This window comes from Electrona antarctica, assembly GCF_951216825.1.
Source record: "Electrona antarctica genome assembly, chromosome: 20".
Taxonomy (NCBI): domain Eukaryota; kingdom Metazoa; phylum Chordata; class Actinopteri; order Myctophiformes; family Myctophidae; genus Electrona; species Electrona antarctica.
In genome coordinates this window covers 18,676,640-18,702,248 of record NC_136801.1, presented here as the reverse complement: position 1 = coordinate 18,702,248, position 25,609 = coordinate 18,676,640, and the positions used below count along the sequence as shown (strand labels likewise).

General features: G+C 42.7%; 1 protein-coding gene across 2 annotated transcripts in view; it reads left to right on the top strand.

Moving 5' to 3' along the window:
• Positions 1 to 25,609, top strand: part of LOC306913112 (cadherin-12-like) — a 300,046-nt gene that overhangs the window by 163,749 nt on the left and 110,688 nt on the right. For both annotated transcript variants that reach the window (XM_079489647.1, XM_079489648.1), the window contains one exon: positions 22,881 to 23,412. In XM_079489647.1, the coding sequence (XP_079345773.1) occupies positions 23,155 to 23,412 (258 nt within the window). In that variant the 5' untranslated portion in view covers positions 22,881 to 23,154. The remainder of the gene's footprint in view (positions 1 to 22,880; positions 23,413 to 25,609) is intronic.

The following is a 25,609-nucleotide window of genomic DNA, read 5'->3' as shown; positions in this document are numbered from 1 at the left end:
TCTGTTACAGTCACAGTAAGTGTAATTGAGAATCTTATGAACACTCAGGTAGAACATAGGATAACACTTTTTGATTGCCTGCTAATTTAGGCTTTCTTCCTGCTCCTGCAGATGAAATATGGAGTCTGCTCCACACCATCACAGTGTGATGCCCAATTTACTTTCATTAGTCATCTCCTGAACCCTGCTAGTTCCCTCTGTGTCTTAGTGAAGATGTAAGAGCAGGAAATTGTTCAAGCTAACCTGCCGAGAGCAGATGTCGACAGACAGAAAGAAACACCATGCTTTCTCAAGAAATGTGATCTTCTGAGGTGGGAATGTTCACAGGTTTCTCAATTAGTTTGAACAATGTATGTGACTGACAGGCTCCTGAGGTGACTTTATCTTGGACACAATATAGTTTTCAATAGTGGTTTTCAACCCTTTTCATATCAAGGTCCATTATTTATTCGGCATTTGAGCCATGGACCACCATTTGATGAGATTTAGCCCCTCAGACCCAAAACTAATGGATAAGTGTGGATTTGTCCAAAATTCCATGCTGTAGACATCTTGAGCAATTAGGGGTTCAGAGTCTTGCACAAGGACACTTTGCCACTCCGTGGGAGACCGCCAGGATTGAACTGGGAACCTCATGGTTCCCATCCGGCTGCTCTGCCAGCCACTCTACCCCCCAGTCACTCCCGCCAAAGAAGATGGCAGAATGGGAACAGATGATATGATTGTATTAATAGTAGCCTGGCCTATAATAAGACATACACGCAATCCCGACTGGCATGGCACTGGGTGATCACTCCAGCCTTAGAAAACAGCTAAGTTCTCTCGTGCCCAAAAATGTTGCCCAACCCCTTTCATGCTCTCATCATCTGTCATGATGCGCATGTACTCTGTATGTTGAGATGGTGATTCGCATTAAATCCATCCAAAACATTTAAATCTCTCCAGCTTATGCAGTGTCACTCCGGGACAGGTGTGTACGAGGCTGGGAGGGAATAATCACAGTACACCACTGCAGAGACAGTACTGTGGGGCTACTGCCTTATCTGTGCCGGCGCAGAGCAGACTTTCTCCTCTCTGCTTAAACTAAGGGTTGGTTCTAGCCCTTTAGAAGTCTATTTCGTTGATTACTAAACACGCTCCATCACACTTTCTCACCAAGTTTCTGTTGTTTGATGAATTGCCAACAATGATCTCCTGCTAGGATTTGTTGACGATGCTAATGAGATATGCAGAGCTTTAAGGCATTTCTTTCAACACTGCTTTCAGGTGACAAAAACAATGCTGCTTATTCTCACAAAAGTGAGTGGAATGGCTTGCATGTTACTTTATTCAATTTTCCAGGTTTTGGTACATGTGAACATGGTCTTATTTTGACCCTTTTAAAGAAATGATTGACTGTGTAAAGCCACCATCAGGACTGAGTGTCGAATTGCGAACGAAGTGAGCACTAACTATAGAAGCTGACCAAAACTGTCTGTCTGTCTCTCTGTGTGTCTGTCTGTCTGTCTGTGTGTCACGCTGTAACACCACCCACCCGCCACCAGAGGGCAACTGAAATTGGAACGATACAGAGGTGTGTGTGTGTGTGTGTGTGTGTGTGTGTGTGTGTGTGTGTGTGTGTGTGTGTGTGTGTGTGTGTGTGTGTGTGTGTGTGTGTGTGTGTGTGTGTGTGTGTGTGTGTGTGTGTGTGTGTGTGTGTGTGTGTGTGTGTGTGTGTGTGTGTGTGTGTGTGTGTGTGTGCGTGCGTTTGTGTGTGTCAGACTGCCACAACAGCTTCGTTCGCTTCCCGCGTTTACGCGTCTTACTTGTACCATAGTGTTGCCCCGTGAAAATGAGATGTAGTGTGTATATCACAGATTTTTCTATTGGCATTAAAATTATGAATTAAAAATATGAATAGAAGGCACTGAAAAGCTGCTATTGGGAGTGGCAGTCCAAGGGTTAAAGAAATGATTGACTGTGTAAAGTGAGATGAACAACCTATATGTGGATAGGAGTGTTCCTCAGTCCTCAGTCACTCTAATGAATGGAAAGGTGATACAGGGGCCAGCGGAGTTGTCCCTGACCTGGCCGATCATACAGCGCAGACAAAAAATGAATTGAGAGCTGTAGCCAAAGCGGCAACATGTGCTGTGGGAGATTATTGGTTATCAGACCGCCGCCACTCATTTTACAGTCACACCGGTGGACAGAAAGGTTCAACCCTCAGTGTTTATGGATGTGTTTACAGTGCAGAAAAAGAGAGAGGCAAAGATAGGAGGAAGCCAACTGTGCCAGTGTCACTCAGGCCCCCACGACCCAATGCGAGGTGAGATTGATGGCCGGGACAGAAGGCACGATGAAGCCTTCTCACTGCCACCTCTCCATATCGCCGTTTCCAGCAAGGTTGCGGCATCACGCGGTGTGAACACAGTATATTTCTCCCTCTCTCCTCCTATGTAGTATAAAAAATAAATAAAATAGGAATCAGCCTGGCATGACCACAAGGAGGAGAAAAGCCTCTCCTTTTAACTAACTGTGACATATATTATGGTATAACCGCAACGCTTACATAAATATTTTGATCTTCAAGGTCTAGAGGTTATTTGATTACTGTTAAAAAGAAACGTTTGCATCACTGAGCAATAGCATAACTCCGCACCTGATTTCCTTCTGTAATAGCACAACCCCCCTCCCATAAAATAAATCACCCATAAATTTGCCTCTTAGATCAGGCCCTGTGGCAGACATTTTGCTCATGAGGTTAGTACCTTTTTAGCATCATGTCAACTTCATAAGCAGTCATCCTCAGCGTTGATTAAATTCCAAAACATCCAGGACAGTTAGAGTCTGGGGGGGAAAAAGAAAAAAAAGGAAAACAGTGCAACAACAAAATAAAGTAAAAATAAATTGCATCTCAATTTTAGCGCACATCCTGAGCCAGAAGCGTCATTCTGTGGAAAAAAGGGACAGTTAAAATTTGCATTTAGATTACTGTGGTAATAGAAAAACCGTGGCGATGAATCTTGTTCTGAAAAGGAGACTAATGTGCTTGTATTCTGAATGAAATCATGAAAGTTAAACACTTGGGGATAGTCTGTATGGGGGTGAGAAAAAGACAATGAAATTGAATCATCATAGTCAATCCATCAGACTGAGTCTATATTAAGGAGGGTACAGTGCATTAGCAACAGGGGCCAGGGGCCAGGAGGGGTAGGGGATTATATTATTACACAACTAAAACAAAAACAACAACACATAAATAGAGATTATGATAATGAATGTGTTCTATTACGCAGATTAGTGTAAGCAGTAATTGCCGTTGCCGAAGGTTCATTTTGTTGCGAGCCCATACCACGTAGCTCCTGGAAATTAATTATTATGCCTAGCCTTTTGTAGGTTGTGTTTTTCAAACATTAACAATCACATCAAATAATGTCATAACACTGGACTGCCTTCTTGGACATCGTCAGCCATCATAACCCCTTTCAGAAAAACGGATAATACACTTGAGGTATTAACACCTCCACTCAAATGTAAATGTATCAATGCTGCAATGTAGAAATACTCTGTTACCAGTAAAAGTCTGGAATTCACTTTACTCGAGTAAAAGCACAAAAGTATTGCCATCGAAATGTACTTAAAGTACCAAAAGTAAAAAGTACTCATGCAGAATATCCATATCATTTAAAGTTTTCAAACGTAAAAGAAAATATTTTGAAAATAGCAGATCTACAAGCTCACAATGCGTCGCATCGCGACACATGCAATACTAATCAAAATACAAAGTAACTAACTAAAGTTGTCAAATAAATGTAGTGGAGTAACAGTACAATATTTTGCTTCTGAGATGTAGTGTACTAGAAGGAAAAGTACTGGAAATTGGAAATACTCAAGTAAAGTACAAATAATGTAACCAACTTAAGTAAATGTACTTTCTGTAGTTACTTTTCCACAGCACATCTGTGCATAATGTAAAAACAAATCTAAACATATTTACAGTATGTGCAACCACACTGACACACACAGCAGGTGATGCAAAAGCCTATTTCAAGAACTGAGAGGCGTTTGCCACACCACGCGTCGTGTTGATTTTCATATTCATGAGTGCCTCATTGTTTGTCAATAGCGCATGCCGAGAGGGACCTAATTTGTTTTCCGTTTGCTTTACCCCCCTACAATCATATAAATGATAGCTCCTCACCATCAGAGGCACTTAATTAACCACCAGCCAAGACTGCGCACACGCAAACACACGTTCTAGAGCTGTCACAAAATCTAATGATGAGGCATTCATCGGGTGTTGTTGAGTCCCTCCCTCGTCGTCACAACAGCAGGAATCAATGTCCACCAAAGGAGGAAAAGAGAACTGTGCACAAAATTGGGGCTAATCTCTAATCTTTCCGGGGTGAGTTGTCCTCTGCTTTTTTTTTTTTTTTTTTAAACTGAGGCATCAGCGACTGAGCGTAGGATTGTGTGACATCCCATCAAGCTAGTTAGCGCTTGACACTCATTTGCAGTGTCAGTTGGAGGTGATGGAGTGATACATTTCTCAACGGGAAACTGAAAAGCCAGACCTGTCACACGATGGAAATCCATGTAAATGTCTGCCAGACACCATCAGCATTCAGCTGCTTGCTGAGATGACCATCCTGGCGGGTAACATTGTGCAGGTGTTTACTTCTCCCATGCTCATACTTTTTTAATCTTGTAATTGTGCAGAAAGAATGCTTGGGTGATTCTATTACAAGTCCGTATTATTGCTTACCCACCACATAGTGTACAAGAGAGAGAAAGTGCTGTGTTTTATCTGGTGGTAGAATCAACATTTGTGCTGCAAGGAATGTGTTTGTGTGCGCGCACGCGTGTTTTGTTTTACAATCTTTGGAAATGGATCTCATATGGGCAATATTTTCTGGTCCCCATGAGGAAAATGGTCATTTGTCCTTGGTTAAGAAAACATTTAGAGATAAGGTTTTAATTAGGAGAAGATTCAGGGGGTGCATGCGTTTGTTTCCGACGTACTAACAGTTCCGACAGGCCTTATAGCCGGACACCCTATCCGAAACCATAACCTAACCACACAGGTGATTTTTAACACCCCGATCGCCCGGGGTTATTTAATCCATTAAATCATAGCGCCCGGCGATTGATAGTAGCGGAGCACTTTTACCGACGGACCGGATGTTATCCCGGATGTGGCTGTAGCAGCTAGATGCCGCGAAGGGGCCGTTTAATACACAATCTTTGCTTAGAATTAGACATGATTTAGATCAAGAGTTATTAACGTTTTACGATTTTCGGTCTCGGCTAAACAGGGGGGGGGGGGACATTTTCGATGACGTCCCACTGTTGCGCAACATTGAGTGTTGCGCAACAGGCGCTCCCAGGCTGTGGAGCAATGCGATCCGTTTTTATATCAATAACCTCCGTCTTTTTGATCAATCTTCGTCCTGGGCGCTGGGTGTTACTAATTGAAAGGACGGTGAACTTCGTCCTGGGCGATCGGGGTGTTAACCCGCAGCTCATGTCAGGAGCGACAGTGTTGTCGGACCAATGACTGTAGGACTGTTGGTATGTCTAACCAACGTATGCACCCCAGATTCAGGTTGGTAGTGTGGGTTAGGGCTAGGTTGTCATTATGGTTTGGGATTGGCTGGCCAATAAGGTTCAGTATGGTAATTTTGCTGTTGTCATCTCCCCTGTGTGTGTGCGTGCGTGCGTGCACGTGTGCATTAGGGCTGTCAGTTTACCTCTATATAAATCCCATTCGAATTTCATTGCTTTATTATTTTTAATATTCGAAAATATTCGAAAATTTACATAATTAATTTTAGCTCATTATAGCCTACTGAAAAAAACCTCACAGAATATCAAGTTTTGTATGCACGTTCTGTCCACTAGAGGGCCCCCCCATCCAAACGCCAAAGCTATTTTTTCAACACAACATAGTTTGCACGGCAAAAAAAATCATTAGACAACTCCAGACTCCAGATCACCAGCAATAGAGCAATTGTTTCTCTATTTTAACAGAATTCTTGGCTATCAGACCAAGCATTCTGTCAGGCCAGCAATGCATAGTCTGCAGACAGAGTGCAGCGTTTTCTCTTGATGTTATTTTCCCGTTCGGTCCACCTTCCACTCATCACCGCGTTCGGACTGACTGCACTGTGCAATGCAAACTAATAGGCGAGTGCTCTCCTGTCCGGTGCGATATGTTCTGGAGTGATGATCTGTCTGGTTCAGCCAATTCCCTGTTGCTTTCTTGAGCCTCTGCCTTGTTTGTTTATACGTGCTGCTGCAGCACTGCTTCCTGCTTAGGTCTGACTCTAGTGACTCACGCCCAGCGGCAGCTACAGCACCGCCCCCTGCTATAGCTCTATGGCTGGAAGGCGAGAAGCGGCCGGGCCGATTCAACAGCAGTAGATTCGTTATTCAATACATTAAGCGAGCGGGTAAAATTAAATATAAAACAAAATAAAAATATAAAACAGAACTACTTTCGAATGGCAATTTTAGCATTCGAATATGTATTTATTTTTTCATTTTCGATTTTCTTTCATATTATGAAATTCGTTCTGACAGCCCTAGTGTGCATGTGTGCGTGTGTGTGTGCAGGTATGTGTGGGGGAGGTATGTCTCCATTAAAAGTTGTTTCCTTGTATCCGTGTCCTAGCTTGTAAATCACAAGCAAATGTAATTTATATAATGGCCTGTCCACAATAGCATGGATATTTTCCTCTATGTTTGGGCCTCTCGTCCACACACAGTTTTTTTTTTCGTTCCTAAAAGTAAAAAAGTGAACATTCCATTATAATGTCCATTTTCGAGGAACCGTTGTAGCCTCGGAAACCCAGACGTTTTTATTTCCAGGGAGAAAAAAAAGTCTGGGGCCGAGTCCACTTCAATTTGGCATACAGTAGCGCAAACGTCGGTCTCTCTCTGCTGATTTCTGATTGTCTGCACCTTTGTTAAATTGACGCACACACGCACACACTTACACACATACACAGTACACACTCCTCTCTCTCTCTGTCGCTCTAATTAATTAGTCTCATGTCCTGCAGCTGTGTCTAGTTCCTCCCGGCGGATCTTGCCGGGAGCTGCCTATGCCATAGAAAGCATAGGTGAGTTCCAGTCTACACAGGAGGAGTTCCAGACTGGCTCAAAGATGGCAGATCAGGATTCTGTACAAGCTTATTTGCGTTTCCATGGTGTTTAAGTGCAGAGGGGGCTAGGCACAGATGGAGAAACATGACATCACAGCTCAAATTGTGCATATAGCCATTCTTGCTCCTGAAAACAAATAGAGGGTATGCGTGTGACATCATCATCAAACCAGGAAGTTATGCAGGAATGCCTACTGAGTGGCTAAAAACTACTTTCTGGCCTTGACAGCCCATGCATCCAAACAGAAAAGTCATATCTAATTGCATTAAACGACTCACTTTGCCTGTCACTTTGCCACTCGATTTGCCATTCACTTTATGCATGCGCATACCCTCTATAATGTTGTTTGTTTGGTGTATAACTCTACGAGCAGTTTAATGTCCAGCAGATACGACAGTTTTGGAATACCTATCTTTGACCTTCCCCTTCACTTTAGCTCTGGGCCACTGGGTGACTCACATGATTCACATTGCATTTTAATGGAGTTCTATTTTGTTTTTACCAATTTGCGAGAATAATTGGTAAATTAGTTCATTTATCATTACTACTACTACTACTACTACTACAATACAGTTGTGATTGGATCATAGTGTGGCGACTTAAAAAATCATGAAGAATGGCAGGTAAATTTGTACACAGTTACACATGTATGGAGTAGACCTTATGCCACTGTTTGCTCTCTCTCTCTCTCTCTCTCTCTCTATCTCTCTCTGTCTCTCTCTCTTATAAATTCATTGCCATCTGTACAGCATGAGTGTAAATCACTTGCACTGACTTGTACAATTCACTTTGTCTAATTGAAGTGAAAGTAGAATGCGTTGGCTAAACAATTAAATGATAAGTTGCCACTACCAACCTGATAGAAAGTAGACCAGCCTGCTTTGCAGCTGGTAAAAATGTGCTGGCCGGATAATGGCAGTCATAATAGTTTGGGATGTGTTTCTGTCACAAGACGCAAATTAACTCATTAGACCAGGGCAATTAGAAGACAACAACCGCTATAATACGCAAAAGCTGTTCGACTATGATTAAAGATGCTGAAACAAGGGCATCAGCAGTGTTTCTTTCCTCTTAACCACCAGTGTTGGTAAGTAGGCCTAACGAGTAAAGGGACGGAAAGAACAGAAGTAATATTATTACTCTTTCCAGTAGCACGTAATATAACTATTACTACAGTTACTTTCCCCCAAAGTCATTTGTATTTTTTGTGAGCTTTAGTTGAAATGGAGGACATTGCAGGTTGAGACGTAATGCATGTTGTAGCCTAGTGCAATTTGTTTAAGTTGTCGTCCTTATTTTGGATTTTGTCTCAGAAGTATCGCACATCACGTTTGGATACAAGCCTTCTAGCAACAGCACAGTCTGTTTTATACTGATTTATATGTTTCTGATTTATACAGGACTCCAATATAAATCCCCCCCGCCCCTTATCCAAGTGTTGTAACAGTTTAAAGATGGGGTGCAGTGGCTATTTGGAGCATTTTATTTTAAAGCTGTGTGTTTTTTAACCAATCAGAACGTCCAAACCACACCAAAGGGTCGAACAAATAATTAGAAAGAAGAAAAAAAGGGCAGGGTACAACACTTTCTTTTTTAGTTCTTCTTTCAAATTATGTGTTAAATAAATACTTTTGAAAACGTCTATGGGGAAAATGAATGGGGAATAATTTCCTGGTGCCCTTGTCGTTCTAAAAGGGGATTGCGACACTTCCCTCACCTTGTTTTAAAGTCAAACTGAATGAATGAGAGTTATGAGACTTTTCAATCTTCTACAACAGTATAATGTTCATAGTAGGCTATGCCCTTGGTTGCACACCATGTCGCACACTGAAAATGGCTGATCTACAAGCTCACAAGTAGTTCACGTTGCGACAAGTCGTGGGCTTGTGGATCAAATTATTTTTCGTCAATCAGGAACGCTGCAAACTCTACTACTCGATCCAAGATGGCTTTTATTTTGCAGTTCATATTGTACATATCAACTTGTTCTAAGTGCAAGGCAATTTTATTTGTATAGCACATTTCAACAAGGCAATTCAATGTGCTTATTCAAAACATGAAGCAAGACTATTATTTGTCTACAGCATGGACCAGATAGCTTTCAAATACATTAATGTGGTTATTTTTACCTGGGGCTCGCATTTTTACCCGGGGCTTGCATGTTGAATATAATTATATACATACGGTATAGATACAGTAAATTCCTTATTGTTAACTTACTCTGATAGGTGTGTACAAATGTAACCAAATGGTCCTGTTCCAATAGGATTCCACATTGTGTACAAAAAAATACCAGTAACTAAATACTAGTAGTAGTAGTGTGAGTAGTGTACAGATGGATTATGCAGGCCAAGTAGGGAATGAGACATTACCCCAGGTGAAGGAGTTTAAGTATCTCAAGGTCTTGTTCACGAGTGAGGGGAGGACGGAGAAGGAGATCAGCCGGATAAACGGAACGGGAGGGGCTGTACTGCTCTATTGTGACGAAAAGAGAGCTGAGCCAGAAGGCAAAGCTCTCTGTCTACCGAGCAATCTTCATTTCCACCTATGAAGTGTGTGTCATGACCGAAAGAATAAGGTCGCGAATACAAGCGGACGAAATGAGTTTTCTCCAACGGGTGGCTGGCATTAGAGATGGGGTGAGCAGTTCAGTCACGCAAGAGAGACTTGGAGTAGAGTCGCTGCTTCTTCACCTAGAAAGGAGCCAGCTTAGGTGGTTCGGGCATCTGGTTAGGATGCCTCTCGAGCGTCTCCTTAGAGAGGAGACACTCGGGGAAGCCCCCGGGGAAGGCCAAGGATGAGATGGAGGGATTACATCGGCTCACTGGCCTTGGAACGCCTCGGGATCCCCCAGGAGGAAGTTACTAATGTTGCTCTGGAGAGGAAAGTCTGGAGCTCTCTGGTGGAGCTGTTGCCCCCCCGACCCGACTATGGATAAGTGGTTGAAGATGGATGGATAGTGTGCTTACCGGTAGTTACTTCTGGCAGGGAGTAAAGTTATAATATGCCTTTTGAAAATAGTAACAAGTAACAAGTAATATACAGACAGATTGGATTGAAACTGATACATTATTAATTAATAATGTTAGTAAATAGGGAAATAAACACTTTAATATTGTAGGTGAACTTCACATACTATGATATTTCTGCTACCATACACAGAGATTCAGAGAAGTTAAGAACTCAAATGTAATGTCTGTGTGTCTCCTTGGTCTTATCTGAGACTGAGTTGACATGTTTGGAGGAAGAGAGTGGTCAGGGTCTGTTGGCTGTCCACCCAGAGGTCCGTGTGTCTCTTATAATGTGCAAAAGGGAAGACTGTGTCACTTTTGGCAATCCTGTTGACGTTTTTATAGCTGTGCCAGTCAGTTCACCCCTGACAGGTCGGCAAAGTTTTGTACATCAGGCTACAGTATGCCTGACTGCCGCACCGCCCTCACTTTCTAGGCTTGATGGTGGTGGTGAGTGCATTCTACTGTACATGACCATCTATCAGCGACCTCTTGAAAATTTATTTTATTTTATTTTTTTATCCCACAATTTTTTATCCATGACTTTCCCCTCCATCAGGCGCCCCGGCTGACCAGGGGGAGGTAGTTTAGAGACCAGGATTACTGCATGTTTTTGTGAGGGTACCTACCCTAGTAGGGGACACAGGGAAAACATGCAAACTCCACACAGAAAGGCCCTTTCGCCAACCCCGCCTTGGGTATGGGCACTGATGACGCGGAGGAGAGAACACGCCCCAGCATCCACAGCGTCCCCAGTGAGAATCGAACCCAGGACCTTCTAGCTGTGAGGCGATAGCACTACCGACTGTGCCACCGTGCCCCCTTCTTTTCTTTTCTTTCTAAAATGTGATGTGCACACACTGTGCTTCAAAGGGGACACACCAATCACCTAGCCTGGAACTCACCTATGCTTTTTATGGCATAGGCAGCTCCCGGCAGGATCCGCCGGGAGAAACTATGCGCAGCTGCTGGACATGAGACTAATTACTTAGAGCGACAGAGAGAGAGAGAGGAGTGTGTGGCTACTCTATGCCGAATTGAAGTGGACTCGGACCCAGACTTTCTTTTTCTCCCTGGAAAAAAAAAACGTCTGGGTTTCCGAGGCTACCAATCACCTTACCTGCTCTCAATTAAACTAAAATGCAGTGGCCACGTGCTGTTCCTCAGCAGGCAACCAATCACGGTATCCGCTCTCAGCAATGGATGTATTAAAAGCTCTCAACTGCAAATCAGCCCGTTAATCAGTGGCAATGGTGAAGGATGTATAGTCGACCTGTTGCTCAATTACATTTTTATTGCAGCTGAATTAGTCTTTAGCCCGAGAAGGGGAATAAATAATTCACATCTTTAAAAAAAGGACTTCTACTGAAGTTAAATAACTAGGCTACTTCTTCAACTTTGAATAGTTTGGCCATGCAGGCTGTGAATTCTCCCCCGTCACCCTCACCACTATAAGACTTGTTTTCACCTCAGTTGAGATGGACAGTACAGTAGAAGCTTAGAGTATATATTAATAGAGACGTCATCAGATTTCTCCTCCCATCCACTTGCATTGCTATATAGGCTACAGTATAGAAACACTATTTTATCACTTTTTACATTTTTAATAAACATTTGACGTTTTTCAGAAAACTTAGGTTATTTTTAGAATTGGCCTCATGTTTAAAATAGTTAAAAAACACACACACACACTTTTTGCAAAGCAAGTACTCCAGTTCTCAACATTTGACTGACCAACTTTGAATTGTAGCGTAATATTTGACCAGCAGTACTTTGTCTCAAGTACTGGGGTTGTGTACTTTGTCCACCACTGGTTATCTGTACCATCATCAGTTTGAATGTCATAGATGGATGCACACAAGTTGCCCCAACTAGGAAAAACACACAGAGACAGAACATCAGATAAGATTTAATACCTGGGCACTTCAGGAGAGACTACCTAAATAAAATAAACTGGAGCACTTGACTGGGGTCGAGTGCTCCGGTTTATTTTATTTGGGTAGGCCTATAGTCTCTCCTGAAGTGCCCAGAGGTATTACCGGTATATCTTCTCTGATGAAAGTTGTCCCTGTTGAGCGCCGGCAATCCCTTCTACCTTCTGCTGGCTGAAGCGTGCAGGACTTCTCCCAAACTGCACCAATGGTTCGCCACGCATCTCCTTGCAACATGCGACTACTTGCGACTACTTGCAACCATTACCGGCTAGGCAGGGACAGAGTGGCATTCCAACGCACCGTCATTCGGACTACATGGCTTCCGTGTGCGGTTAGGGACAGGGTTAGGCTTCGTACACACCTACACAACAAATGTTTGGTTCCTTTGTGATGTCTGATTGCAATTTGATTGCTGCTCCAATTCATTTTCAATGGGAGTCACATGGTTTGACCAAACATTTTTGTTTGATGAGGGGGGAGCAATCAGCAATGAGCAATCAAACACAAATGTTTGATCAAACCATGTGACTCCCATTGGAAAAGCATTGTGGTGGCCCAAAAAAACAACCAAACATTGCTTGATTGGTGTTTGGTACGTGTGAATGAGGCCTTATGGCCAAGCTACACCAGGCTTTTCTCGTGCGTTTACCCTAAACGCGCGGCACGAGCGTGCATGCGTTTTCTAAAATAGGACTGGACCTAAATTCAACGCACCGTTAGGGTTAGTAATGCGGCGAGTCGGAATGGCATGGTTGCCTGCTATTGTGTAACTCAGCCAGACAGGCTGTCACCCTGTCGAGATCTTCTCATTCAAAAATCAATATTTAATGAGAACAATAGTGAAGAAAATCTATTTGAATTTAATATTTTCCATTGGCCTCAATAAAATTACATTGTTAGCAATATTGGCTTTAATTTAGCTGCCAGTCCCTGCAGTTCATAAACTGTAAAATTGTAAGAGATGATAGCTTTATAATGTTAACAAGCAGAACAGAGGCTATTCTCAACACACTAGCCAGTTTGCTGGGCAGTTAGCCATTTTAGATGATGGTCTTACACAGGGTAATTTCCAATCAGAGACTACATCTAATCAGAGAGACATTTACTCTTGAGACACCATCTGAATCTGATCAGCTCCCTGGTAGTTTATTTTTTGCTGCGGACGCAGCGGACTCCATCTGAAAACATTTCAGTCAGGAACACTGACGTCAAAAAGTAGATTTAACCATTCATTGCAACAAATAGAATGCAATTAAACTGGCTCCACTCTTCATGTTCCCTACATTTTACTAAGCAGCATGCTAGCAAAATCAGGGAACGCTATGAAAAATCCCCCATGAGTATTCAAGAGCATTAAATGTAAATTTCACGTGCAAAGTTGACATGAGTTTCGAGATGTCTTTGTTTGGACACACTGTTTTGTCCAACAGGGTGTAATTGACACTCCTTGTTTTGCTAAGCACAATATGACTCAACACTTTAATTCTTGTTGCATCTTTTAGCCTTGGAATGGAACAGGTGCATTTGCAATGCATGTGTATGCTTTCATTTCCTGCTCAATGTTATCCATCCTGTCAGAATCAAACTTACCACTTAACCACTTCTGAAAGCCCCCCACACCCCCAACAGCTGCAATTTATTAACTCACTAAAATGACAGTGCAACAGCCAAAGTCCAACATACATGGTAACATGGTCTTATTATTATTATTAAAAGTAACAGCCCCGGAGGGTAGTCCAGTAAAGTTTCCTTCTCTCTGTCAAGTTTAACTTGTGCAGTCAGTCAAGCTGTGCTCTGACAGCCTTTCCCGATCCATGAATCTTCATGTCCAAACACATCTATTTGCTTGAGATCTGAGTTAACCATAACGGCTTTCACTCTGTCACACATTGCAGTATACTGTAGGCTACTGTTTGCTTTTGAGACAGCCATGCCCGTGATCAGATCAAGGACTCGTTTTCGTTCCTTTTATACCTTCAAATACCATGCATGTATGTCACGTTATCTCGGATTTGGAAAGACTAATGCATAATTCACACCGTGCTGCAGGCATTTGCCGATGCTCTCACAGAAGTGTCTCTCCTTTTCTTTCTTAATCACTGGCTTTCATTCGGAATGCTATCTGTTTCATCAGAGACCTCGTTGGAAGTGGATCCAGACACATTCACGCAGGGGAGAGCTGACTCAGTGTGATGCTCCTTTCTTTCGCCTCAGGCCATTTCTGTCTGTACAGCGAAGCCCTCTATATTATCTTCAGGGGGGAAAAGTTCAGTCTCTTACAGAGAACCCTCTCGTTCAGTGGGACATGCATCTCATTTAGTATACTCGTCATCACTATATGCAAGGTGATGTGCCATACCGGGGAGTGTGCATACTCAACAACTTTAGAGGTGTCTACGGGCAAAAAGTCAACCCAAGACACTTCTGAATTGTGTGAGAGTGTGTGTGTGTGTGTGTGTGTGTGTGTGTGTGTGTGTGTGTGTGTGTGTGTGTGTGTGTGTGTGTGTGTGTGTGTGTGTGTGTGTGTGTGTGTGTGTGTGTGTGTGTGTGTGTGTGTGTGTGTGTGTGTGTGTGTGTGTGTGTGTGTGTGTGTGTGTGTGTGTGTGTTACAGTTTGCTGTTCCCGCACAAAATATGTCCTTAAAGATGGAGTGCTGTGATTTTACCCCCTCCTAAAACATGATCATCAGGTACTATACTAGGAGGAGGATTTTTTGAGTAATGCAACCACTGGAATTTCTCACCCTATCTCTAAGGGAGATGCCAGCCACCCGTTGGAGAAAACTCATTTTGGCCGCTTGTATTCGTGACCTTATTATTTCGCTGCTTCTTAGCCTGGAAAGGAGCTCTCTGGTGGAGCTGTTGCCCCGCGACCTGACTACGGATAAGCAGTTGACGATGGATGGATGGATGAAAATAATAATATTAAATACTTATTCATGCGTTTGTTTGTTTGTTTCCTCCATAAGTCTTTTAGTCTACTCTCCTCCATACGAGCGGCCATGGGGACAAGATTCTCAGATGAGAGATGAGATGATTTTCAGGTGGCAGCTAGCAAATTGAGCCTAGGTCGGGGTGAAAAGTTGTGGCTTCACACATTCCCATCTTGATGGCAAAAGTTGCATACACGCTGCTGGTGCTCCTCAGCTGCCTCGGGGCAGAGACAGCTGACTTATCTCATCTTGGTAGCTGTCTGTCTTTCGGGCGTTCCAGAATGAGATCAGGCATGTCTCCTGACTCCGAATATTTGTACCTGTCAAAACTTCAGATGTCAGACTCAGAGTCATGATGAAAGAAAGATATATATATATATAGTCCACTTGCCAGATGGTGAACCCAGGCATGTTGAGTACGCCAGTTTTATGTTAGAAATGTTGAGTATGGGTCACTGGTCAGCAGCATGTAATAACTGCCGGATGCTAACTTGCAGATATTGAGTAATGTTCACAATTGGCATAATATGTGACCATACCATAAACAACCAAAATTCAAAATTCAAAATTGTATCATGCTTTAAGTAGCAAGTGACGTGTCAAACTAGGGGGTTTTCATCATGCTGAATCCATTCCAAGCATTACACCGGGGCTCCACCGGCGCGTCAGCGTCGCGTCTCCGTCACCGTCAGGGAATGTTCCCTTTTTAATCAATGAAGGGTGGCTCCACTGCCCGCGTTGCGTGACATTAACGCGTGCATTAAAATTGAACCGGTGCGTTTTTTGACGCACGCGACGGAGACGCAACGCGTCCGGTGGAGCCCTGGCGTTAGTTTTACACAAAAAATGGCTATGGCTGTTCTTAGCCCAGAGTGGTTTTTTTTTTGCAAAAATAATGCTTGGAATAGATTCAGCATCATGAAAACCCCCTAGTTTGACACGACACATGCTACATAAAGCATGATGATTTTTTTTTGCCTTCTATAGGTTGTTTTTCTGAATATGAATTTAAGCACATGCTACTGTGTTAATGGTATGGTCACATATTATGCCATATTATGACATATTATTAACACTCATGCTAGTGTTAATGGTATGGTCACATATTATGCCAATTATGAAAATTGCTCAACATATGCAAGTTAGCATCTGGACGTTTCTAAATGCTGTTGAGTGGGGACCCATACTCAACATTTCTAACATAAAACCTTGGTGTACTCAACATTCACAATGGGGCTCTATGGACTGGCAAGTAGACTAATATACATAGCCGAGTGTCCAAAAATCAGCAAGGCAGAAACTTTAGCGGGGGAAAAGAGGCTCTCAGTTGTCACCCCACTCCTAACAAACCACCACCCCAGTTATAAGTGTCGCTCCGAACCAGTGTTGATTTTGGCAGCACATTTTCATTTTGTTTTAGTCATAGTCTTTTGAATACAATTCCATTTAGTTTTAGTTATAGTCATCTGAAAAGTGTTAGGCCTAGTTTTAGTCGACTAAATCTACAGTTGATTTTGTCGACTGAAATGTATGTTGGCGGACCTTGATAGTGTCGTAATGGCATATTTTACACTTGGTTGCATGCTGAAAATAGCTGATCTACAATCTCACAACGTGTTGCATTGTGGCATGTTGTGAGCTTGTATATCTACTATTTTCACTTCAGAGCGCAACACCCTTTTAGTTCTACTGGATCTCTTCTCCACTAGTCCCTCCCTAATATTTTAATCTAGTTTTTATAAGTTGACGACATTGTCAACTGGTATATTTAGTCATAGTTTTAGTTTGGTTTTTATTTTGTTTTCGTCGGTGGAAAAATGTAGTCGACAAACATTTTTCATCCTAGTTTTTGTCGATGAATCAACAGTTCTCCGACCGCAAATGAGGATCAACAAAGAGACTTGATTGCTGTTTAATTACTCCGCTGTGTAGCAATGTGCTCAAATCTCTCTCCAAGGACACTCACTGGTAGTAGTGACTTTTCTTGTTGTGCAGACCTTGCACTTTGTTGAAGTAAATATTGTGGAGATTTATCACAGAAACAGTTTTGGCAATGCGACTGGCTGCCATTCGTCACTATTAATGGCATAGTTTGGCTCTCCATCTCGGTGATAATGAACTCACTGGAAGATAAGGGTGATCCTCTGCAGGGGCGAGGTATTGGTTCCCGAAACCAAGTGTTCATTTGCATTCCAGTTACAAGGTCTTTCAAATGCCTTTTGTGATCATTGGCTCCATTGCTGTTTTTGCAGCAAACCGAGCAAGGCCCAATAATAATAATTCCTTTCAGACAGATATTGACTTGTAAACAGTTCAAAATAAGTTATTGAGATCAGGCATTTCAGGTGTGCCAGTTCAAATCTTATTTATTTTGTAATAAATAAATAAATAAATAAAGGCCACATATTCACCTATGACATGCCCGGAATATACAGTAGATGCTAGAGTTCATTTGGTTAATGAGACACACATTTGTGTTCCGTGTTGGTTTGTCGAATCCTTTTGTTCCATCTGTCATGTACCTGCATGTTGACCTGCAATGTTTGTTTTTCCCACCCTGTTTTTCTCCCCTCTGACCCCAGTTCACCCCCGTCTGACCCTCAGGCGTTGTGCTGATCATAACTAAACTTCACCTCACCCAGCATCTGTTGGCATCGTGAGGCAAATGGGCTGAATCAACTGTACAGTAACACCTACCTAAATCTAGATAGGCTATTTTTGTTTTAGGTGGGAAAATAAACAGTGTCATTCGTGATCGTCATATCTATGTAATGTTCGAGACAGACATGGACTTAAAAGAAATACATGCTCACACTACAGGAGTTTTAAAATCCTCTGCAAAGTGGATGTGTGTTTGATATAACAGGATTCAGATTATCTTCTCTATAATCTTAAACATGCACACAATTAAAAAACAACAACAAAGCATCTCCCATGATCACATGCAGATCGCAGACGTAAGCAGCAGTGGAGCCGGATAAACGTGCCGCGGTGACAGTAATATGTCTGGGAAGACATACTGTACCTCATATGGACCATTGTGTTCTTAACACATATCGACAAGCCTCAGCTGCCCAGCCTAGCCTCAGCTAGATTGTTTTGACATGTTGACATGTTTCATCGCCATGATGTCAAACATCCTCTCATTCACTGCGATGTGGATTCGCTCATTCACTCCTGTCTCCTTGTCTCTTATGGTCATGTGCCATTCCCACCATCCCGCTTGGACTTTAGTGACATAATCAGACAGCTAAATCAATCAGATGATTATCAGGGCGGAATGATCATCTGTCATAAGGAGTTTAAGATTAGATCTGAAATCCTCACACCCCACTATCTGTCCCGACCAACCTCAGGGGTGCCCTGCCCTTTGCCCAAAACGTTTGAGAACCACTGGTCTGGAGGAATATTCTCTTAAAACAACATAAAACGTATCGGCCTTACCAGTCAGTTAGGCAACAGTATTGCCCACAAATATCTTGACCAAGGATCAAGCAGCAGCTATGCAGTATGCACTCAAATATCCAAAAGTAGGAGTCCACCTCGGTCTGTAGGAAACCGGGGACCATGGAAATATGTTTTACTCGTATAGAAAGCACCAACAGCAAAAGAAGCCATCATCAAAGTCCCAGAACTGCCTTAAATAATTGCTTGCTCTCTTTACTTCCTTGAGAACAGGGCAACATGCAATTTCTCCTAATTGTTTTTTTGGTAACAGGCTGCTGCTGCTCTGTTGCCTTTTATTCCCACCACACCGAAATTCCACAGACTCCAACACAACACTTGAAATCCGGCATATGCAGACAATATGCACAACACAACATGATTAAAATAACGCAACAATCAATAAATCCTTCCGATACCGGTGCTGCGGTGCACACACACAACTCAAGCAAGGCTCAACTCTGCTGAATAGCCCACTGGGCCAGTCTGCTCAGTTACCCCGGTCTTTAACCCATTTTGACCTGAGATCAGATTCTAAAAATGTCTTCTACGTCTTCACAGTTTTCTGAAAAAAATATGTTTCTATGTCAGTGGTTCTTCGATTTTTCAAAAATAGCAGACCTACAAGCTCGTAGCGCGCCACTCGGTGGTGCGCTATGAGCTTGTAGATCTGCTATTTTTCAATAGCTAAAGCATAACATAATGCTAACACCAAAATGGGTTAACCACCAGGGCCTGATGAGTGCAGTGAACATTGGCATAATTAATTACTATTACCGGTAGTAGCTACAGTATAAGGATGGGGTGGCCAGTATTTGGAGAGAACAAGAAAAGAAAACACTAAAGCTGTAACTTCCATTAATGCATCTCAACACCTCTGTTGAATTAGGTTCACTATTTCCCTGTCACTTTATTCCACACCTTTTTTAAAGCTCTGGGGATGTATTATTTTCTTATTTTATTTGTTTTCATACAAATTGGCACTGTATTAATATACTTTTAAGACAGGTGTGAGGAAACAAATAACTAAATCTGAGAACCTTCCTCTCAGGAATTCAATTTGTAGTGAAAGTGAAAATTTAGGGCATGACTCTGTATCCAGGCTTTTATTTTCGTTCACATTCGGCTCAAAAATGAAAGCCTGGGGAAACGCATTGGAAAATCTGTCATAGGAAGCCCACTTCCTTGTATTTCGCTAACCAATAACAGTGCAGAGGGGAGTTGCTCCAAAGTTGGTGACGTCGGTGTTCTCCGCTGTTTTCTTCCGGGGACGGGAGGAGGGGGTCCTCTAGATCATACAGGCTGGTCCAGGCTAGGTTATTACACAATCCAACCTTTTGTTTTCACCACATTGCTAAGCATTACTCATTCCTTCCACGGACCATCATTACTTTCATTCATGATTAGGCCATTGAACGTCTCTTACCATAGCAGTGTATCTCCTACAAGTCATTTTAATGAGAAAATTATCCACAGCTTAAGACAAAGTGGGCCTATTGTACCTGTGTTGTAAAAGGTAATGTAGTACAGAAAGAGCTAGGACTTTGACTGTTGCCTCTTGTAAAATCACATCCTTAACCTCATTAGTGAAGTGACTCTGACTTATTTGAATGCCTCGCATTGACACGCCAGTCCACGAGGTAAAACACCTGTGCCTGGGATATAATTAAAACGTCGCCCTCTGCATGTCTCTCGTGTAAAATAATAAATATGCTAAAGAGCTGTTTCTTCCTCTCCCCCTATTTCCCAGCTCTCCAGAAGTCAACGTCTATTTATGTTTGTCGTATTTATGGCAAGCCTTGAAAACGAATAACTTTCGGAGGTAGTCTCTTATACGGTTGTGTGTGTGTGAGTGTGGGTGTGCGGGTGGGTGGGTGGGTGGGTGGGTGGGTGGGTGTGGGTGTGGGTGTGTGTGCGCAGGCACGCGCGAGTACGTCGGTGCGTGCACGGGGGATATGGCTAATCTGCACCAGCAGATTGTCCGAGCCATATGCTCTTTGATTATTGGGGGTGACGTGCAAGCAAGAGCGCCTGTCAGCGCCGCCACCGCCGTGTTATCTGAAACCCAAGACATGGCAGGGTCAGGCCGCGCACGCCCGTTGCCCTGACACATGCTAATGTGACTACCTCATCAAGTATGCGTGGAGCCGTCCTCACGGGGATCCTACAAGCAGTGGCGGAGGAGAACGTGGGGCGTGATTGCACAGAAATTATGGGAGCGGTCATTATCCATTAATGTTGACGCTAAATGAGGAGCGGACCCTGAGGGAGAGGCATGTCTGGTTGGTTCAGAACTTCGAGCTCATCGGGTTTGATTTTTCAGAGGGAAAATTGCATAACCTTCACGTCCTCACATTTGCACTCAAGCCCTAAATATAAGTTTACTTTGTTGTATGACAAATATACAAGGTTGTGACGCATTGTGAGATCATATATCGACATTTTTTGCTATATTTTAATATAACTTTTTTTTTTCCATTTATTATGTTTGCCAAAAATAGGGACTATTTTCAACGTGATGAAGAAAATGTCCTCTATTGGTAAAAAGTTGTATACACTAAACTACAGAGCCATAGAGCACCGAAGTCTGACGTCACTTTCAGTAGAGGGCGCCTATACACAGGTTCATGTATTTTTTTATTTGCAGTGAAATCTCAATAGGGCGATTTTAGGTTGCTTCATATAAGAACTGTGTTTGAAAAATAAACCGTACACCCCACCCCGTTCCACCAATGACATCTGGTAGTACTGTAGTATAAAAAAAAAATACTATGAGTAATACAATAAACAATAAATGGGGGAAACACATTATGGAGGGTGCAACACATGGACACACTGCCTAACAGAAAAGAAAACCAACACTCTGAATCATTGAAAGCCAAGGAGTGCAAGTGAATTTTCAACCGTGTTTTAAACACAGGCAAGGTTTGAGATGGGGTGGAAGATCATTCCACAGTTCCAAATGATCTCTTTCCCCTTGTCTCCATGAGCCTTGTTTGTAGGAACACAATAATTCACTGGTCACAGTAGACCTCAAGACTCTTGTAAAAACAATTTAAAAAACATGTGTGATGATTTCTTCTTCATTTAATATGAAGCACAGGTAGCAGGAGAAGATAAAGAGTGTGAACAACACACATTCCTATAAACCCTCTATAAATGTGTACTGTAGAGGCAACGAGGTGTCTGTGAGTAATGCACGGCCACCGGTTTTAATCTCAGGCTGCTGTTCACCTACATGGCTCTCAGGTGTCAGATGATCAGCATCATTGATCTTTGTTTTCTCTTGTCTAGCAGAGTGTTTAAGTTGGTTGCTTTATTGAAGTAAGTAAGTAACGAGTAACGAGTTTGGATTGTGTTAAATGGATTCAACTGTGAATAATATACTGTGAATAGATTCAACTGTGAATGATAGTATGTTGTCATTTCCTTTACTGTTTTGCTTATACTCGTCAAAAAGCTGAGTGTTCTTTAAAGGGCTATTTCACTTTCAAATTAAATAAACAAACAATATATAAAAATGAATGAAACAAGTTAAAGAAAAAACACGACCTCCTCACACATTAAAAGGACAACATCAGCCACTAGAACCAAGGACGGGTACTTTCAATGCATCTATCATGGTTAAAATGGAGTTTGAAAGTGAAATATATCCCATTAAGTGTTGTCATCAATGCAATTGTACTCATACCCGTCTTCTGTGTGCAGTAACTAGTCCAGTGTTGGCATTAATATACGTATGTCCACTACTGGTAGTACTTTTTATCCGTACGTTATTTGAAGTAGATGGCACATTGGATTGGACTTTATGTGCTGCCATATTTATGATCCGGACATCATTGCCATTAACTCTCTCTGTTTGAAGAGAGACAAACGCTTTTGGATTGTAGCTTTAATGGATGAGCTTTGTTTCTGTGTATATTCAGGTGGGAATAATTAATTATGGTGCAATAACTTATATCCTATTGATCGCTGCTGTGTGCTGTACAGTATGTATGTAAAACAATGACAAACTGTAGCCTTGAGAACCCTTTACCCGGCCATGCATGAACAAGATGTGATTATTAAAGCCTTTTGTGGAGTATATATAAAATAATTAATTCCATAACTTGTCAGATGAAAATCATGCATATTCCCACATGGCGTTCTGATCATATTTATCATTGTTTCGTCAAATGAAATTCATCCTGCACTCCTGTGTGCTGCATCCAAATCAAATTGATTCTTTAAGCAGATGAACAATTCAAGGACATGGTTATTTGGCATGTTGTTGTGAAGCCCATATGCCTGAGTGCATAGATTTAACTGCTCTATGTGCATTTGATAATATTCATAAAAAGAAATTGGAGCAGCAGTAGCCTGAAATGTGAATATGGGCAGATGGCTAAATGTCTTTTCTTCTCATTACAGGTAATGAACTTCATTCCTCGGTGAGTGGGAACCCTGACTGACGCAGGCGCTTGCTTTCCGCCACGCCACGCCTGCCTGCCTGCGCGCCCGGGCCGGCCCACTCCCCTACACCAACCTCCCCAGACCACCCCCCCAGCCCCACCCCCTCCCCCCCTCCCTACCTCCCCCAACGACCGATCCTCTTGTACACATCACATCTGATCTGAACCAAGGTCCGTCAGAGTGGCTTGGCTCCTGCCTTTGGACTTTGAACTCGGGGACTCAAAGCCCGCCAATGCTTACAAGGAACTGTTTGCTGCTGCCGTTCCTTTGGTTTGTCTTTCATGAAGGCTCGGTCTCTTGTACGCGGCCAGCCTTGGCGGTGGCGATGAGCAGGAGCCGGGCGGGAAGGGAGCAACGTCCCAGGAGCCTGGTGGGCCCGCCGCGCAATGGACCGTTGACCGGGTTTCAGCGCGTCAAGCGGGGCTGGGTGTGGAACCAGTTCTTTGTGCTGGAGGAGTACATGGGGTCAGACCCACAGTACGTCGGGAAGGTAAAGAGACGCCTTATTTCTGCTATTTTTGTTATTTACAAGCATAGGAAAGAGATGACATAAATCACATAAGTAAAGTTCCGGGGAGAAATTTAATTGGTGGTAAATGGCGGGAGCGATGGAACATGAGGGAGATAAAATAGTCAATGGGGGTAGGGATGGACTGTGCCGTAAGTAGAATATGGTACAGTCTACTCCAGCACCGTCACTGCTTTTGCTTCATTTCCATTTTAATCTCATGATAGTGTTTTTTTAAGACACGTATTTTTGTGAGTGTTTCAAAGTTATTAATGGACTGAGGTGTGAAAGAAACTATACATGCATTTGGTTTCTTGCCAACATTTCTGTGCATTTCACTTGAATCTCCATGGCACACAGACACACATTGCGGTGCAGAGTGGATCGATGCAGTGGCAGGAATAAATTTAAATTATGGCTCTTGTAAAGCTGTCAGAACATCACAGTTATGAGCCAGCGGAAGATGCTGACATCAATAGAAAGATAAAACGCCAGACCACTGTAACCAGAAGTGAATTTCAGACTGAAAGACTCAGATGCACCTTTCTCTTTGTTCTAGGGCATAAGACATCATTTTCTCTTTTTTCCCCCCAGCACATTTATTTAGTTTTTTCTCCCTTCTCAGCGGTGGCTTAAGACCGCGTGCAGGTAACCTCTGCAGGGGTTTAAGGCTGTAGTTGTAATTTGGTACTCCTCGCTTACCCAGGATAATAGTAAGACTGACTTATCAGGCCCAGTGCTGCCGCGATCGGCCCTGATGTGCTACGCAGTTTGTGGAAATCTCTGAAGGCTGAAGGCGAAATGAGGGAGAGAGGCCGCTGTCTGTGGCATTCTGAAGTCACTTAATCCCAGACTGCTGCACCGCTTCCAAATAATTGACTGATTCCCCCACCCATGCGAAAGGCATTTGGACATGGCCCTTTCTTAATACAATCTTAAATAGAGTAAGGTGAATAAGTAACAGAGCTAACAGGATGAGACTTGAGCAGGTAATACGTGCATGCTAGGCGGTTGCAGGGTGCACTGTGACATTTTCTCCGGGCAACGTATCAAGCAGCAGTCACGGAGGGTGCCGTAATGGTGACAGTTTTGTTCTCAGTGCACATAAATGATCTCTAATGGGCTGTGCGCCTTTGTGGAATGAATGCCCATCCCTATAATACATCAATGCCTAATTGTGGCAATGCATTCACTCCAGAGCATAAACATGATTACCATTCATTAGTTCCAGAAAAGACTTCAACAGCTTGCCGTGTGATGAAATGTCTTTTTCTTTTTTCTTTTGATGCTACGGATATAAAGCCTAGGCTGCATACAGCATACATTTTGCTTCCAGGTATGGGCTTTGCATAGAGGCATCTGGATATACAGGGCTCACAATTTAAAGCCCAATTTACAGCCATGTTTCCCTCTACGACAAATTTCTTCGGAATGAAATGGCCAATCTCACAACGCGTTTCATTGTGATGTGTTGGCTTGCAGATTGGCTGTTTTCTCTGATGACTACACTCGTACAATCACTGACTTGCCTGTCCCCAGACGGAAAGACTGTTGTTCGGATCCCAGCACAACTGAAAAAGATGTTGTGGTTGTATACCGTATAGCGTGCCTATTAGAGCACCAGGACCAGCCCGGCTTATGGTTTACATGGAATATTTACTGAGGATGGTGAATGAATGATGGGCATGATGATGGTTGAACTGAACAGGAAAAGAAAGGTATTAACAGTACGAAAACATGATCAAATAGACAAATACTACAAATCATAAACACCAGTAATAATCAGAAAAGATCAAAAAGATCATGGAACAAACATTCATATAACATTACAGGAATGCATCGAATAAATAACATTACAGGATCTTCTCACTACTTAATTATATAAATAACATTACGGGATCTCAGTGCAAGAGAAGATACAGTTTAATAAACAGAGAAGAGACTTACTTCTATTAACGCATCAAGGCGGACACAGAACTACCTCTTCACCCTTCAACATTTTTATAAACCAAATGAGACCAAATTTTTGCTCTGAGGGTTACACCTGGGCGTTTATAGTCCTACCACAGGTGTGGTGAATTAGTAGCCCCACCCATCACCAAATGAGGCAATCTCTTCCCACTCCACCCCACTCTCAGCCAGAGAGTGGTAGGGTTTTCTACAACAACTAGAGCGTCGC